General features: G+C 40.6%; 3 protein-coding genes across 3 annotated transcripts; 1 reads left to right on the top strand and 2 right to left on the bottom strand.

Moving 5' to 3' along the window:
• Positions 1 to 404: 404 nt before the first annotated feature.
• On the bottom strand, positions 405 to 3,910 carry LOC126367651 (uncharacterized). The gene is made up of 5 exons (XM_050011278.1): positions 3,805 to 3,910; positions 3,435 to 3,517; positions 2,804 to 3,349; positions 1,463 to 1,683; positions 405 to 877 (listed from the first exon to the last, which is right to left on the bottom strand). Exons 1-5 carry the CDS (start codon positions 3,908 to 3,910, stop codon positions 418 to 420), a joined length of 1,416 nt encoding a protein of 471 aa, XP_049867235.1. The 3' UTR covers positions 405 to 417.
• A 7,828-nt stretch (positions 3,911 to 11,738) lies between these two features.
• LOC126367650 (dynein axonemal intermediate chain 4) lies at positions 11,739 to 13,943 on the top strand. The gene has a single exon (XM_050011277.1). The coding sequence runs from the start codon at positions 11,739 to 11,741 to the stop codon at positions 13,941 to 13,943; it is 2,205 nt and encodes a 734-aa protein (XP_049867234.1).
• A 363-nt stretch (positions 13,944 to 14,306) lies between these two features.
• On the bottom strand, positions 14,307 to 17,890 carry LOC126367545 (rabenosyn-5). The gene is made up of 6 exons (XM_050011122.1): positions 17,349 to 17,890; positions 16,820 to 16,967; positions 16,453 to 16,673; positions 15,853 to 16,047; positions 15,126 to 15,389; positions 14,307 to 14,483 (listed from the first exon to the last, which is right to left on the bottom strand). The coding sequence occupies exons 1-6, from the start codon at positions 17,772 to 17,774 to the stop codon at positions 14,409 to 14,411; spliced, it is 1,329 nt and encodes a 442-aa protein (XP_049867079.1). The 5' UTR covers positions 17,775 to 17,890; the 3' UTR covers positions 14,307 to 14,408.
• Positions 17,891 to 18,058: the final 168 nt, after the last annotated feature.

Below are 18,058 nucleotides of genomic sequence, written 5' to 3'. Positions count from 1 at the left end.
TAATAAATTAATTTAAGTTTAAATTACTTAAATGCAAGACATGAGCAGGTGTCACACAATAATCACAAAGTATAGATACACAAGCAGCAACATTTTTTTGCATACTGAATAAATACGGAGCATTTAACGTGCGAAAATTTCGACGAAAAGGCATAAAAAATAAAATAGTTTTCTACAGTCAGAGTAACTTTTTCAACGTCGGATATGTTAACTGCCAATGGCGGAGACGGCGCGCACAGAAGCGCCCTCTGGCTTGTGACGTCCTCTCGTCAAAAGATGGGTGAAGCGTTAGAGTGACGATCTATATGACGTGGCATTGAAAAGTTTTTGACACAACTGTTTTCACAAACTCTCTCACAAAATCTCTTCATGACTTTATACACACAAACTTGAAACGATGCAGAATTGTGAAACTTCTCAAATATACCCATGGCCGGCAATCGCCGCGGGGATGAACCCGTGGCTTCCATCTCTCTTCTTCACGTAAAACCACTCGGCGTCCACGTCGGCCTCGGCGCCCCCGCCCTGTACTAGGATCACCACGTCACCCTGGTTCACTGATAACGTTTTATTCAACACACTACCTTTGTAATCACTGTTCACAACTAACAAAGTCTGTCTTTGTAATTTTATGTTTTTATAGTTCTCTTTGCCTAGTTTGTTTATTTCTGAACAGACGGATTTAGTTCTTAAGTATAGGGTGTCGAAGTCTTTTTCTGCGCACGAGTTCTTGTGTTTCCGCCTTGCTGGTCGGTAGCGGCACTCGGAGCGCGTGCGCCCGCGCAGTTGCTCCTTCTCGGTATCGGTGAGGTTGCCACAGGGCCGCGGATAGATGTCCGTGCTGCTCTCCCAACATGGGGTCTTCTTTTGGGGGGTCCTGGAATGACAAACGAGATCTTATATAAGTTCTCTGTCATGAAACATTTCATTCAATTCTTATAGGAATCATTTTGAGAAACTATTGGGATGGTTATTCAAAATGTATCTGAAAAGGTTAAACTATAAACCCTTGTCAAAATCGACTGTTTCTTAGCTCCATATCCTCCCTCTTCTTTTCTTCCCTCTTCCATCTTTGTACCTATAAATTCGCGATCAATTATGGTATTCCTCCTCGTGTATTCTCTCTGCTACCCAGCAAACCATCTTGATTAACATCAGACATCATCATAACGGGTGAACGAGATCTATCACAAAGTCAAACATAATAAAACACACACATAATACAGTTACACTTTGAATCAATTTTTACAGAAATATATTTTTTGTCGAACGTCTCATCCGCTTAAAACTACTGCTGCTTCACATTATTACATCACCTTATATTCATCATCATTGCAGTCAACTGCTAGACATGGGCCTGTCCCAAGGCGCGCCACTCAGCTTTACGTATCCAGGCGCTTCCAGCCACCATCTTGCCAGGGGTCGACCCACGATGCTCACCTAACTATTGTGAAATGCTCACCTATTAGGCAGTATTCCCAACGGCAGGCAAGCTCCATACAGCACGTAGCCTTCATCCCCATGCGGGGTCTGCGCGTAGAGCCACTGTTGGTTCTTGAACACAGCATTGACCACCGTGCCTAGTGGTAGAGTCAACTCCCGTTGCGACTCCTTGTGCGTCTGGTACAGGGTGGTGGGGTACGCTATTACCACGGGAATGTTGCCCGGACGGTCTATTGTAGCCTAGAAAAACAAGTATCATTAGTTATTAACAAAAATCCTAATGTCTAGTAATCATAAGAAGGACCTCGATCGCACCTAACCTCATCTTTTATCCATCCATAAATAATTAGACAGGTACGCAATATGCGATGCATTCTCGCAAGAACGCTAATATACAAATCTTTCTCGGCTTCGATTAACTTGCACTTGACATTTGTTCACGCTAATTTTACAGTTCATTATTTCGTATCAAGAAATGAATGGTCGGAGATTAAAGGCAAATTTAAAACTTTCTCATGAAGTATCTCCATAAGAATATACTGGTGCAATTAACACCGTAACGCTTAACCTCGCAAGATATATTGTTGTTTTAAATAAACCGCATTGATGAATGGCCCCGTCCACTTCAGATTATCCTATACACGGACTTTAGGGGAATACCGACTTTGGAAACCCTACAGCAAGGCTCATAATGCCGAGATCAGCCAAAATGAAAATGTTCCGGATAATCATTCCGCTCCGAAACCTCAGCGAAACTCTTTATTAAACCTTCGGAAAGAATCTCAAAATTTGTAATTGACGTGCAATTTATGTCTTATCCAATTTTGCGCCAATTTTGCGGCCTATATTGTTCGATCGCCTCATGCTTCGAGGTAAGGCACAAAAAGCGGAATGCACTGTACCATAATGTCATAATAATATCGCGGACATGAGTAATGGTCGAGATTTACAAGTGCATTTAAAATTCTTTTGTAAAGGAGTATCCGTTAATAATCGAGCTGATGCGTGCCGAAGAATGATGAATTATGTCATAAATTAAACATGGAATGTGTTTCTTAATTATTTTTCTCGTAATAATCTTTAGTTTTTATTGTGATGATGGGGTCAAAACATTCAATCAAAGAGATCAATGTTCGCGGATTCGACCTCACAGAACCAAACCCAATTCCCTCATTTAATTGATTACTTACTTTTTTATTCCATTGAAATGTTTAACGAAACTTTAAGCATTGTAATGTAAAGTAACTCTAATTGATCATCGTGTAAACGTGAAACAATCATAAGGCAACAACATGTAACAACATCTTATTGAAGGGACTTGGCGTGAAAAACGAATAAGTAGGTAGTGAAATCAACTTACCTCGCTCAAAAAGCCATCCAGGTCTCGTATGTCGTACCCGAACCTGGCGCTCTGCCTCTTCCGCCGGCGGTGTCGGTGGCGGTGCTTCCTCCGCGCGTACTCGCCCGTCGCCACGCTCGTGTCGTCCGACCCTGACTCCGTCCCGTTCACGAACTCCTCACACGCACTCCTAAACCTAAGATTATGATAGTACTCATTCCGCCCCACGACCCTCTCCTTCACTTCTCTAGACTTGCACTTTCTGTTATCGTTCTCATGAAACTTCTGACTATAACGCTGTCGATCCACCTCATTTCTAATAAAACTCCTCAATTTATCTTCACCTTGCGACTTTTCTATTGGAATTTTGGCACTGTCCAAATTTTCCTTTAAGACCCACGTCAATGATATTTTGGATTTGTGGCGGTGGGCCAGTGGTGTGGAGTGCCATAAACCCATGTCTTGAATTTCTGTATATTCTACCTCTGACTTTTCACTATCAGTTGTCGTAGATTTAATTTTGCAATTAGCTAGCAGGTCTAGACCATCGCATGGTAGAGTGTTGACCTGAAATATTTATTTTTTACATTATTTTTCTCCCATACAATGTGTTGCACAAGAGGTTTACTTAAATCGGTAGTAATGAATTTACCAAATGCTGTGGTTCTTCAGAATTCTCTTCCTCGGCGACTTCGTTTTCGCGGTAAGGCGGCGGCAAATCTTTAAATGTAAGTTCTGCAAGTAATATATGAAAAATTACGCACTTATGTACTTAAAAAAAACAATCGATCGTAACTCGATGGGGGCAATTAATAACGCAATTTATTGGCGCGCTCAGCTGAGCGGATTACGATACGCGGTATAAATAACAAGCCGGGATCGCGAACAATGAAAGTGGGCGAGGATCGAGGTGCGTGAAACAATGCCCTCCCGAGGGGATGTGCTCCCGGAGTACCCGCGGTGGCGATTGCGGCTGCCGCGAGCGCAGCCCTTTGACTTTGCGCGAGCGCCGACCACGGGACCATGCGCGCCGCCCACCGTCCGCGGCCTCGCGCCCGCCACTGCCGGACCGCAGGCCTTCACTGATACACTATCGACATCGCCCACCTCTAAAAAATCTCGGAACATTCTCACGAGCGCACTTATGCGAACGCAATGGACTACGCCGAATACGCCTCAGGACACGATTCGCAGCCGACACAAACCTGCGGTCACGATCCTCCAGATATGCGTTCTTTTGCATAACGAATACAATGACTCGTTTCTCTAATCTCGTCACACTTCTGTAATTGGTGGAAAAACAAACAGAATGCTCTTAACAGAGAACGCTTGTTTTAACACTTCTCACGGTGTTGTTATCTAATTTAGATTTCGTTTTAACACCTGTGTTTGCGTTTTCGTTAGCTTATTGTTCTCGGATATCTGTTCATCAGGGAAAAGAAAGCAGTTTGTTGTACGAGTATTTCCAGATGCTTTGTAGGATAAGGGTAGACGATTTGAGCAGTACATGCGCGGATAATGTTTCGATAGATAGTCCTTAAGCCAAGTCGTTCATGTGACAAAATTCTTAATGAAAATTCACTATAGAATGGTTGTTTTATATTTATACCTATTACTTACATCTAAGTTATTCTTTCCTCCTTATTATTTTTTCCTCCGGTAAGTAAAGTATACTTTCACAAACCAAATTATCAGATATATCTACGTATCATTCGGAGCATAAAAAATATTACTTAACTAATAAAATAATGCAGTCGCAAAAAAAAAAATATTATGCGTGAAAGGTTGCGCGCGCAGGGCTCGGACATTACCGACGCGCATCCTACGCGCTACACTGCGCTATTCATCAACACGTGGTTAATGATGCGCAAGCGCACAACAACACGCATACAGGATTGCACGTATCGATCTAATGATTACATTATCCCTGTCCTGCAACAGTTTGTCTACATAAATGATTATTATTTGGTTTTGGTACAACTTATTTATTTATATTGGTGATCGTAGCAGAGATCGATGATTTTATTTTGAATTTCAACCCACAAAAAGACTTATTTTCAAGTCAAGCAAGTCGTATTTTGTTTATTTACACCTCGACCGCAACGCTGATGTTTTCGGATACCGCAAAGTTGCCTAAATCGCATAATATAAAGTTATAAAAATACGACCCTCGTAATAACTTTTACGTGCTTTTTACATTTCTCAAAATTGGAAAGTGAGACAGACATATTCGCAAAACCTGTGCCGTGCAGATTTTCCTTCAATTTCGTGCTATTTCGCGCTCGTTTCTCGGTTTTATATTTCAAGTGTTGGCTTTTATTGCAGCTGCAATCTTATTTACCCTGCGTTACATTATTTAGTTTATTGCTGACAAATCCAGAAACTGAAGTCCATAGCAGTTGAGATGAACATGAACATGAACATGTTGTGATATCAAACTGATCAGCGTATTATTATTTTGTTCGATGTCGAGGCGTGAACACGGAAGATGAGATGAGCATATCGCTATGAGGGGAATGTGCCCCTCGCTCCCTCGGGGGAGGAATGTTCCGGCGCAGATCACGACTGCCGAAAACGTGCGCACACGCGTCCCACCGTGACATCGACCGCGCGCAATGCTTTTGTTATCCTCAAAAAGAATGTGCTTATTTTGAAATACCTTTACAATGTCCCACTTCACATATTTTGTAAATATTTTAAAGCTTTTATAATTTACTAGCACTCAACCCCAACTGGATAATGGTGAATAAAATACAACACTTCGTCTCTTCACGCAGGAAACTTTTCGATCACACGAACGCGTATAAACCATTGAGCCGAACATCTATTAGTTTAAGCATATTATTATCGAGATCATTATCGAAAAGTTATTATGTCCGTCCACAAACTATTATTCTTCGGAACGCCTACACGAATTAAACATTATCATTATGTTTCTGATAAATATCGAGTTAAATTTGTAAAAAATCTACATGGATTCTTATGTGTAGCGTTTATCTGTTGAACAATGCTTAGAAATGTTGAATTCTTAGAAGCGTGCGAAAATAACAACAAAGAGTTCATCCTGAAATCAGTGTCGGAACTGGTAGGAAGGATGAAATTAAGGGTAAGTGTAGGCAACCGATAATTGCACCGTGAGAACGCGCCCCGCGCCCCGGCCGGCCAGCGCGCGCGCCGACAGCACAAAAGTGCAAAATTTGTGTTTTGGTAGTTTAGCGGTGAAAGTAAACCAAAGATATAAGCATGAGTCTCCGTATGATGATGATATAACAATCTGCGTGTCAAGAAATTTTATGTTTTCTCGTAAAATGACTGCTTTTGATGTAAGTAGGTATGTTTACGTATTATGTATGTAGTAAGTATAATGATAATCAGAAACCTTCGATTATTTCGGCGGTAGTGCTTCTGTGCCGGAAAATCCTTGCTACAATTATTGACAGGTAGTATGTCCTTCTTATTGAAGTAGGGGTCCTCCTGAGATGAAACAATTCTAATTATCATTAAATATCCATTAGAGCTACATCTCGTCTGCCGACCTTACTTCCCTTATGAATCCACAGAACGTTGCACGCAGCAATCGGCCAAAAGGCAAAATTGCCCAGGCGCATTACGTTCCGAGCACGCCGCATATAACATAGTCCACGGCAATCATAACCTGAGCCCCCACAATACCAACAGTAAGATTATCGCAGTTGGGGTTTGAGCTGGGGGATGAAATTTCACAGGTCACAGTAAAATTGTTGTACAGTCAGGTAGGATACGAATAGTTGGTGAAATGTTACGGGGGCTGGCACGAATAACTCATTCAAACCACCTCATAATACTGGGGTGAATGTTGTATACTTACATTTAAATAATTCATAAGTATTTGATCTTATTTTCAAATAAACGAATTCAATGAATAGGTAAATCGATAAATATTTCCTTTACGCCTACAAAAAGTATTACGTAAAAAAGAACGTAACCCGTAGTTTTTTTCTAAATGGTTAATTGATTATAAAACAAAGCGTAGGTATTATTAACTTTACTCACCAACAATTAAAGTTAAACTTTAAAAAACTTGTTTTCCGATGTCGAATAATTCAGCAAGTAGAAAGTCATGTTGTGTCGATAATTCCCATATTGTGCGTTACGGTACCGTTTCATACATAAGGTGTGTGTACAATGGAAAGCGAAACCTAATAGTAGTGTAGAGGATGTAGTAGAGGTTAGTAGAACGTCGTAATGTCGCAGTTACGAGAGTGTGGCGAATAGGAAACCACTCCAGCAGGGAGCGACGGATTCGTTCCGGACACCCGTTTGTTCGCTTCACGCTTTTACAAACTATACACATTATAATAATAACGCAACGAACGTACGTGGAAAATGAATAATAATACAGGTAATGGACAATAGGAAAATGCAGATGTCGATACTTTAAAAATAAAGTGCATTGGTTCTGTTGAGGTAGGTAGGTACCTACCGCAGCGAACGTTTATCACGCAATTAAACAATAGGTAAATTAGGGTGTAATAATTTTCTTTAGAAATTATTTTATCAATCAAGTACTTTAAACCTGTGATTTTCGAATTCATGTTTGAATCAGGTATCACGTGCTCAGCGGTGAAGGAACACAACGTAAGAAAACCCATATTCCCGAGAAATGGGTTTTGGATGTATGTGATTCAAAGAGAAAACGGGCTTATTTATGGTTACATACATCATTTTTAAATAACGTTTAAGAAGGTAATGGTGCTAATTCCTGTAAATACCATCTAATTTTATTTTAAGTTATATCTGTCATTTTCTTATCCGCCGAAAAGGAAAGGGACGGGTAATCGACAAGCATAAAATTTATGGAACACACGTCAATTTTAAGCACAAATCTAAACCAACCGTTTATAAATTTTACATCAGTCAATAACCCGACACATTAATTTACTCATTCTTCCTAAAATTAAGAGCTGTGAATCATCCGTCCCTTTCGTTTTCGACGGATATGAAAATGACGGATATAACTTAAAATAAAATTAGGCGGTGTCTCCAGGAATCGGGGCCACTGTCTTTAGCGTTATTTTATTTAAAAAATAAAAGAAATTTGCGAAGTACCTACGTTTCTTACCTAGCTTTTGTTTTCGGTCAAAATTAGATTGCAAGGACCCCTAATTAAATGGAGAATGATTTCGTACCTTAGTACATATTTAGGTAGGTACTCTATCTAAATTCCTCTCTCAGCTGTACAGTCCACGGATAGTTTTGTGTTCATGATAGTAGCACGAATTTTATATCTGTTTTTCACCACATTCCATCACAAACGTGGAGATATGCTCTTGGTAGAGTGTGAACAAGAAATTAATTGGTTGTTATTTGCTTTCGATTTTTTTATGGCTCCAATCCAAACCTGGTGCCATTACTGGTCATTCTGTCGTATCGCATTAGTGATATATCACTAATCGTTTTTAATTTCAATGCATATTTCTGAGGTTTATCGTAAATTTGGTTATACAACCTTCATAATAACTCTAAGTCGCTTATATCTTATATGTTTTAAAGACTTTCTACCATTTTATAGGCACCTCGGTTCGGAATGTACCTAAGTACCTGCAATGATAACTTAGCTCAACGGTCTCGGATTACGAAATCTAGCATACTTTATCTAAGAGAATGCAATTTGAATAGAACGATCAACAGAGCTGTTGCAAACGGCTATTTGATGATGGAACTCTGTCATTGCACTACTTTGAAGTAATGACGCTTAAACAACCAGCCTTTACCAAGTAAAAGTTTGAAATGAGCTTGCATCAGGCAAGACTTTCAACAATTGAAATCAAAAGAAAATAAATTTATTAAGCGAATGGTTTATAATTATTACGTCTGCGCCAACATCGGAGGTATCATTAACAATTCGACGTAGCAGTGGTATCGGCCGAGCGATCACCCCAGCTGGCTGCTATCCTCACGCGGAATTCCTCTCCGATCCGCTGGTATTCGGGAAACCGATTAAAATTTCACAAAAAAGAGCTTTACGTGCAATAATTTAAGGTCAAGAAGGAGCGTGATCGCGGCACGGTGGATAAAAATTATTTATTTGCGTGGAACGCGGCAATTAGGGGGGCGGGGCGCGTCTGCGCGCGCGACCTTTCGACCCTCGGCCTGGCCCGCGCCCGCGCCGCGCGTCCACACTCGTCCTGTCACGCTGACGGCCGGCGAAACAATTTCGAAATTACATCGCCTTAACTCTCATGAACACGATCTTGGCGACTTTTGGAAAATTCGCTGCATATGCGATGGCATATACCCTTTGGTTGTAACAACCGTGTTCACCTTTTCACATTGCTGTCTGATTTAAAACGAATACCATAAACACATTATATTACAGACTCGATATTATTGAGTAGAGACACTCAGTTTACCTACCTACTAGGACTAAAACGTACAAAGACAGTATTTACATCGCGACATTAACTCCGAAAGATGCATTGACTGGTCACTTCATTGTATTATGCAGCCAGAGATGCAATTACCGATACATGGTATCGATGTGCGCACGCGCTCGGTCGCGCACGCATGGCTCACCGACGAAATGTGGGCGGGTGGGGTGGAAATTAACCTGCACTATTATCTGATGGTGCTCCGTCGTTCTCCTTTTGTCGGGCGAGCTATTGAGGGTGATTAATTTATGTGATACATGGCCATTGGCCGGCGCCCGTAATAGGTGTGTCAGATTATGAGCGCCTGCGCGGAATAATGCGGTCTGAAAATACTTACATGCTTGTATTGTGTAGTACTTAATGACGTTGCATAAAACATACATAACAGAGACAACAAAAGCTCTACGGATCTAGACATCTCTACAAACGATATCGAGAAACATGTATTTGTTTTGCAGTTTGCACGATGTCGTATTTTTGAAAGCATATTGCTCCGTGGGCGTGGATTACCTACTTAAGTAACGCGTAGTCCATAACACAGCTTACAAGAATTGGATACTGCCTAGTTGGTAGGTTTCAATTTAAAAGCATATAATCTGCAATGTTTAGTATGTAACACGAACTACCTCTTGCCTATAAAATATTACATTTACTATTAATGTTTAAACAGCGGATAATTCGACGTAATAGGAGAAGCGACAGGCTCTAAGATCAAAGTATCTCTAATCTCAGATGCATATTTTAACATGAAATCACCACGCAGTGCCAATGTTTACATACTGCACACGCTTATCTTGGGAATATAATCTTAATTCCTGAATGTAAAGTTGCATTTTCCAGGTCGTAAGGTGCTAGAAGGCAAGTTGATTTAATTATTTTACAATCACGCGGTTAGTACTTATACCTACTTAATTTTAATCAGTTTTTAAATACTTAAGCATACTTAATGAATAGGAGAACAAAGTCTAAAAAACTTACTCTCTTTAAACTTCCTCAGGATTTTCTTCATGGCGCGGATTGCTCTGGAAGTGGTTGACGATTATTGTGATTTTGGTCGTGTGTTTTCCAGGGGTGGTCCACAGTTTGTCAGGCAGGTGCTCGTCCGCACGCGCGGGCTGCAAATGTACCCACCTGGTGCGTGCCGCGTCACGCTCGGCTGCAGGACGGTAGCGTCTCGAGGTTGATAAACTCTGCATCTCAACAACAATGCACACATGGCTGACTCAACTTATAAACGTATCTGAGTCAGTTAATGAGCCGCTTTTAATTTAGCTGTACCCATGCCTTTTCGGGTAAAGGCGTGTTGGCCGTGACGAAATATCAATTTGTTTAGCTACGTACCTAAGCAAAATAATAAGTACCTATCTATCTACATAACTAGACTTTAACTACAATCTTCCTATCATTTATCATTGGCCTTATACGTCTGTTTCAGACGATTTATGACGTCATTGCCTCGAAGAAATGCATTTTCTTTCATGGCTGTGCAAGCCAATCCTAGAGCGGCAAACTCTACCGCACACTCTGCAGGAGAAGTCTCCAACTGGTAGATCGTTGTCGGTTTGATGGCGTTTCATTCTGCTGCTCGCCAGTGTGTCAAACCAGGTGTGGTCATGAGTGTCGCGTATACATAGGACCATGAAGAATACTACAGCATAACTTTATTAGCTTATAATACGAGTAGGTAGATATTTATCTAGTACTAGACCGGTGTAAGTAGGCACTAGATAGATAAGATATATCTACAGGTATAATTTTTCCATTACAAATTGTTTAACTTTTAAATTACTTATACATACCATATAGAGTACTTAGTCTATAAAAGAAAGAATAACAATGTTGCGAAGTGTGCCTGCAGTCTGCGCCGGCGTAGGCGGAAGTGCGCTCCGCAAAGCGAGACGATGACGCGTGTGCGATATGCTCGACCTGCTTCGGACCCGCAATGCGATACCTTTACTGCAACAGTATCCGTAATCCTTAAATTCAAAAATATCTTTATTCAATTGCTAACATTTTGGATCACAGAGGAAACACTAAGTCGTCCATGTTTATATTTTTTTTGTCGAATGTCCCATCCGCCTAAAACAGCTGCAGCTTCTCAAGCTGTTTAGCCAAGGAAAATCAGCTGCAAAAAAACCTCGGCATAGGGCCCTACTGGGGAAGACAGAGCCACAAGTAGAGAAAAAACAGACCATTCAAAAAGAGAGTCACAAACGTCGCCAATGATTTTTAATATAATATAATAAATAATAACAATCATGGAGCTTTTTTTTTTTTCATTACGTCTCTGGCTTTAGAGTACCTAAGTAGCTACCTACGTAGATACACTGTGCTCGCGAAAGTTAGCTACAGCACCAAGCAGGTTGAGGTTCCTATGTAAATATTCGATATTGAACCTCATTTCAAAACATTTATTTTTTATTTGCTTCTCTTGTCATTAATGACAATTGTAGTGTATTGACCGATGTCAATTGATGACAATTCATGAACAAATCATAACTTGAAATATTTTACATTTTTATTATTGTACCTAATAAATCATAAAGATGTCGAAAGACGAGACATCTCAGGACTTGTCGTCCCAACTCAACATCGAGGAGGACAAACTCAGCACCACGACTGCCACCGCGTCTCAAGTAGAAGCCAGCACCGAAAGCAAGACACGTCGTACCTCCGGTACCTTCTGCTTCATGGACAAGCGACAAAAATACCGCGTCATCAACAACGATATTGACATGACACCAGATGACCTAATCGACACCGACTATTTGACCATGGAACATACGTTCACCCATGCGGCTTACGAAACTAAGCAACGCCGAAAAAGCGAGACAGGCTTAAAAGCAGGCAGGTCTAGGTCCGACATGGGTATGAAAGTGTACGCCACCACCATAGACCTTGACGACATCCATATCGATCACACAATCGACACGGAGGAGGGTTACCCGCCCACCGATTTTGATGTCGAGCAAGCGCCTTCAGCGTATTACTTGCCAAAAATCATGCCGCTCACTAAGTATCCACCCACAATATACGTCGAACTCAAAGAAACACCGACTGTATATTTGTTCAGCTTACCTAGCTTTTCTTACGATAAAGGCACCGCTGACGGACGAGCAGCAGAAGAGGAAAATGAAAACTACGCGTACATCACAGTCGGAAAGGGTAGAAATAGAAAAATGGGTTTCCAGGAGACTCAAACGAGATACACCATGTTCCAAACCCGGCACTCGCTGTCGACCCGACCGAAGAAGAAGAACCAGATGTGTTTCGCATCCGTGTGGGACATGTACGACACGTACGCGCAGCTCGCGCAGGAAGAGGAGGAGGAGTCCGATGACGAGATGGTCATGTACCAGTCCGCGGCGGCCTACCTCTTGCGGAAGAAACGACTCAAAAAGAAAAAGAAGAAACCCAGAACTACGTTCGAGGAGATAGGACAGACTCAACAATTTTTCGATGCGGCAATGTTGTGTAATCGCGTTCTTGCCTCTAAAGATTATGCAGAAGCTCAAAAGAAATTCAGGGGTCTCGTTAGTATGGATCCACTCGCTCCTGATTTGGTATATATTTACACAATGCAGTCGCTATGGTATTTTGAAAGTGAAGAAACTTTAAATCGTCCTATTATGAGTGTAGCGTTTAATCCCAAAAACCCGGATATCTTGGCGGTAGCACATGGAAAATTCGGTTACGCTGAGAAACTGAACGGCATTGTATGTATTTGGTGCACCAAAAATCCTTGTACACCAGAACGACGTTACCGGTTTGAAACTCCAGTGACATCTGTATCTTTTGCTAATAGGAATCCTAACTGGATCGCATGCGCTTTTGCTAACGGGGATATATGCATACTAGACATTACGTCGTATAGCATTAAAGTTATCGCAAAAAGTAAACGCGACACGAATCCCTGCTTTGAACCGATTTGGGCAACCAGCTGGGTTGCAAAAGACAAAAGTCAGGAGTACGTGATGGCGGCCGGCCAGGATGGACGGATCAGCAGATTCACCAGCACCAAGACACACGACTTTATATGCACGCCCATGATGCGTATATGTGCCGTGGAAGGCAAGATGAAAGGCTTGGAGACGCCGAAGCCATGTCTAAAAGTAGACGTGCCGATTATTAGATACCCGGCAGCACTGTGCCTGCGATGGCACCCAGTCATCAGCCACATATACCTGGTGGGCACCGACGAGGGTTGTATCCACAGGTGTTCCACGCACTACCTCAACCAGCACATGGACGTGTTCAAGGCTCACTCGGGCCCCGTCTACAGTATGATATATTCTCCTTTTATGACCTCTTTGCTCGTGACTTGTGGAGCGGACAATGCCATACGAATCTGGATAGAGGATTTAGATGATGTAATTATGACGTTGAACTGTGCTTCGGCGGTGTATGACGTAGCATTCTGTCCGACGAACGCGACGATTCTTATATCGGTGAGCGGGAACGTGATGGCGGTGTGGGATTTGCGCCGTAAAACGCATATTCCTTGCACGGAGTATACGTTTCCTGGTAACGTGACGCTTACGTACGTGAAGTTTTCTCCGTCGGGGGATAACCTATTCGTGGCTGATACGATGGGGCGCGTGCACACGTTCCACCTGGAGGACACGCCCATCGCTCCGTACTACCAGCGGCGCATGCTCGACGACGCCATCAAGCGCGCCCTGTGCACGCGCCCGCTGCTGCTGCTGCAGCTCGAGAAGCTCGAGCGGTTCCGAGACAAGTACAACAAGTAGACTTACCTGTTTTCTTTCTTTTAGCTCTTTTAACTGATATGTATCGTTTTATTAATCGAAGAAAGGATCATGTAGTACCTATATATTATTAATAATTAGCCTCTAGCTAGGCGCTGTGTATTTTTTTATTATATTGATGTCTTGCCTATTAATTTCTATAAAGAAACCTATTTTTAAGACTGATGTCAAAATCAATGTGTTTTATTTCTATTTGGTAGAATAAAGCAATTAATAATAGTTATTAAATTAAATGAAATATATAGTAAAGTACATTAAAACAAATTATTTAATGTTATTTATTCTTAATGACTAAAAATTTTAGATATACGTAGTATAAAATGCATCAATAAAATTGTCCCTTAATATAAATAAATCTATAATATAGAAGTATGTACATAACAAGCGCTTTGGATATAGATTTGTAGCTTATTTCGTTACTATGAAAGTATATTTTTACTTCACTGACTAGATTTTGTTTGAGAGCATTTGTAACTGGTATTCTTTCTTGAGTTCCTTTAGGTTCGCTTCTAATATCGCGACCTGAAAGATAAAATTGTATTACTTAGATTTGACCTGCACATAAAAGAGGATTGACTAGGGTTACATTTTGTATGAGATTATGAGAGATCCCCTTGCATGATAGTCAATATTTGATTTTTTGCCCTACACAAGGACTACATACTATTACTACATAATGCAAAAGACGACCTTATAATATACTATCGAGAAGCTCCGTGGGTTGTAAAGTTTGCGGATGAGTGGAGTGCAAAGTGGAAGTATGAAGTATTTGCTTATACTTGTATGGCGCGCGTTTCACGCTCACTTGGCCCATCCAACCTCCGACAGACAGATAAAATTTTTACTGCTAATTGAAATTTAGCGACAAGATGTATTTTTATCTTTGGTAGTCTGTGTTATCTTGTTTACGTTTACTCAAAGTGCCCACCACAAACAAGTAGAACTATCCCATAATCACTGTTAAAATTATCCTCATATGGCCCACTTTGACTAGTTAAAAGCAGTGTATAGTATGTTATGGGGGTGAGCCTATTGCCATTAACCGGGCACAGTATTGAGCCTTATGTTTTATGATAAGTACAGCCACTACTTCTCTAATATTTACGAAAAAATTGTAGGTACGGTTCTTATAAACAAAAGTCAAAGACAAAAATAAAGTCTTACCTCTTCAAACTTGAGATCCTTCCTCGCCTCCTTAATGTATCCTCGGATAATGTTCATCTGCTCGAGTATAGGGTTGTCATCGTCGTGGGCGCTGGTGGTGGCGCGGGGCTCCGCCCCGGTGGAGGGCGCGGGCGCGGCCGCTCGCTCGGCCTCCGCGCGCTCGCGCTCGAGCCGCACTTGGCGCTGCGCCCTCTCGTACCGCTGTCGTCGTACTTCATCGATCTGAGCCTCCGTTGGTAGCTTACGGAGGGATAGCAGCTCCTCCTGATAAATGAAACGAAGAAGTTCTTGTCACCATGAATAATTATGTCATAGAAATGGTTATTCGAATTATGAAAAGATAATAGTCAAGTTTAGTAACAAAGAACAGTCTCTCTTAAGAAGTTAGATCTAGCAATACAGATTATAAGGAAACACATCAAACATTGACAGTAGACTTATTGAGCCCTGTCTTAAAAGGTGATGAAGATTCAGTATTTTCGCCTAAACTAGTATATAAAATAAAATGTATTAAAAATAAGTACTAGGTAACATTAAGTGAGGAAGTTACTAACAAGTTATGGGCAATTGTCTGAAAATGAACACAACAACATAACATAAGCTGACGACTATATCCCAATTGGGGTAGTGTCAGAGGTACATCCATCGCAAGATAAAGTAAGTATCCACACCTCACTGATCTGAACATATACTTTATTATTGAATGATTTCCACATATTAATTTTACCTTTATATAATGAGCAGCTGCTTGTCTGATCGAGTTCTGCAGCTTCGCTTGCCGCGTGCCAGGTTCGGCGGGGAACCCGGCTATCTGTTTACTCAGCAAGTCTATACCCTCAGCCAACTTGCCAATCTTCCCCCGCATTGCGTTTACATCTGACAAGTTGTATGTGGACTCTCCATCAAATAGGCTTTGACACATCTGAAAAATAAGTTTTTTTTATTAATTTAAGTGTACTGTCTGCTGTCATCTGTTTTTCCAACTCCCTCCACCACATTGTCTCTCACCATCAGGGACTGTGGTCAAACGCAAACCTATATTAATAAAAAAAAAACAAATACACGTAAAAATCTTTTTACATATTAAAAAAAACAAGGTACACAGTTTATTTTTATTTCTTGCTAGGGTGTCTTTTAGGAATTTAACTATCTGTTTGTTCATAGAAGTTTTATCGCCTCTTGGCTCAGTACCTAACCTAACCAACTTTAACTAGATTACTTTTTGTAATGGTGTTTAACTGTTTACAGATGACCCTGTAGAACATGTACTGGGCCGCAAAGTGTTTATAGAAGTTATGTGTACGGGTGAACAATGTATACAATTCACCTTTTCATACATAGCAACGGAAGGTGTGGCTTGGTCCATAAGACTCCTCATCTGCTCATATGCAGTCATCAGCACCGTCTTAGCATTCCGGTTCTCTTGTACTTGTTTCCGTAACTCTATCAGGTTGTAGCAATGTTCACATAACCGCAGCCCTGTCTTCTCTGTCACTTCTTGTTCTGAATGTACTTTTGTTTGTGGTGCTGATGGGTCTACAATTGATCCTGAAAATGATAATTGTTTTAATAGTAAATGTTGCCTGCACCTAAATATCTAGTAGTCATTTGTATATATGATAGTCTATTGTTATTGGCTAATCTATTGCTAATACGGTGTCTGAACATAACCTTTTTTTAATTTAGTAACTTACTAGCTATATTTAAATCTAAGAAGAGTGAGCAGTCATTGCAGAGAATAGAACCACAAAGCCTGCAGTGATGTTTTCTTCTTGTCAGGTTGAAAGCCTTTGCACAGTTTGGACAGAGCTTTACTGAGGATCCATCTAGCCATGGCACCACCTGTAGAATATAACAAATAAGTCTAATAATAATAAAATAAACTATACTCTTATACTTTCATATCACATTCATATTACATGGTTCAATACATACAAAATTCTTAACTAATTTAAAAACAGGCCCGCTATGATTTAGGTACAAGAAATCATACCGGTCTGCTATCATAATGCATATGGTGTGGTAATATTATCAAGTTATTATATTACAATGACGAACATAATACTTAAATTAAAAATAGCACTTCCACATTAACATGCAGCTAACTTAAATTACAAAACTATGTTGAATATTCATCAGTAATAATACTAATGTTCCAATCATTCAGCCATAATTTGCTTGTGCCCTATTATCTTGAGCTAAACACAAAAGAAAATGACTCACTTCCTGTTCATGTTGTTTCCTTTGATTGGGCTCAGCTGGCATGTTGCACACCAGTTTGTCCAGCCTTATGAGGAGCTTGTTAGTTTCAGTCGCATACCGCTCCAGTCGCGCAGACCTTACTCCTTTAAAGTAGTCAGTAGAACTCCTCGAAATACCCACTACCTGATCCTCATTCTGATAGTAATACTGCTCCTGATAATTAATCTTTAACGCCCGATCGAACGTCTCTTTCAACTCTGTATCATCATTATTCAATATAATCTTCTTCGCTTTACCGAATATATCCTTCAGAGACCTCAGCACATCTTGGTCTTCCTGATGTTGACTCTCAAAGTGGCTCGTGAGTTGAGTAGCCGATTTTAAGTCTGCCTTACAAATGGGGCACAGAAAACCTTCTAGAATTTGTTCTTCGTTAGCAGCTGCCATGGTTTCACCCACTGTTTTCTAATCACACATTGTAAATGGAGATAATTAGTCAATTTGGGGGCAGAGAAAATTAAATACACCCTTTCCCACAACAATCACTTAACTAATGCGTTTTGTTCTAGCAAAAGTATTGTTATTTTTATGTCACACAAAAAAAGAAAATGGGCCCTAAAAAATAATTTGCATCATTTACAAGAGGATTTTTCTTAACAAAACGTTGAAGTTTAATTAATAAATATATTTCAAACATCGAAAAGTTTTATTTGTATTTCTAAAATATGAAG

The sequence above is a fragment of the Pectinophora gossypiella genome, chromosome 6 (genome assembly GCF_024362695.1).
Source record: "Pectinophora gossypiella chromosome 6, ilPecGoss1.1, whole genome shotgun sequence".
NCBI classification, from domain to species: domain Eukaryota; kingdom Metazoa; phylum Arthropoda; class Insecta; order Lepidoptera; family Gelechiidae; genus Pectinophora; species Pectinophora gossypiella.
The sequence above is the reverse complement of the archived record's forward strand: the minus strand, read 5'-3'. Positions and strand labels throughout refer to the sequence as shown.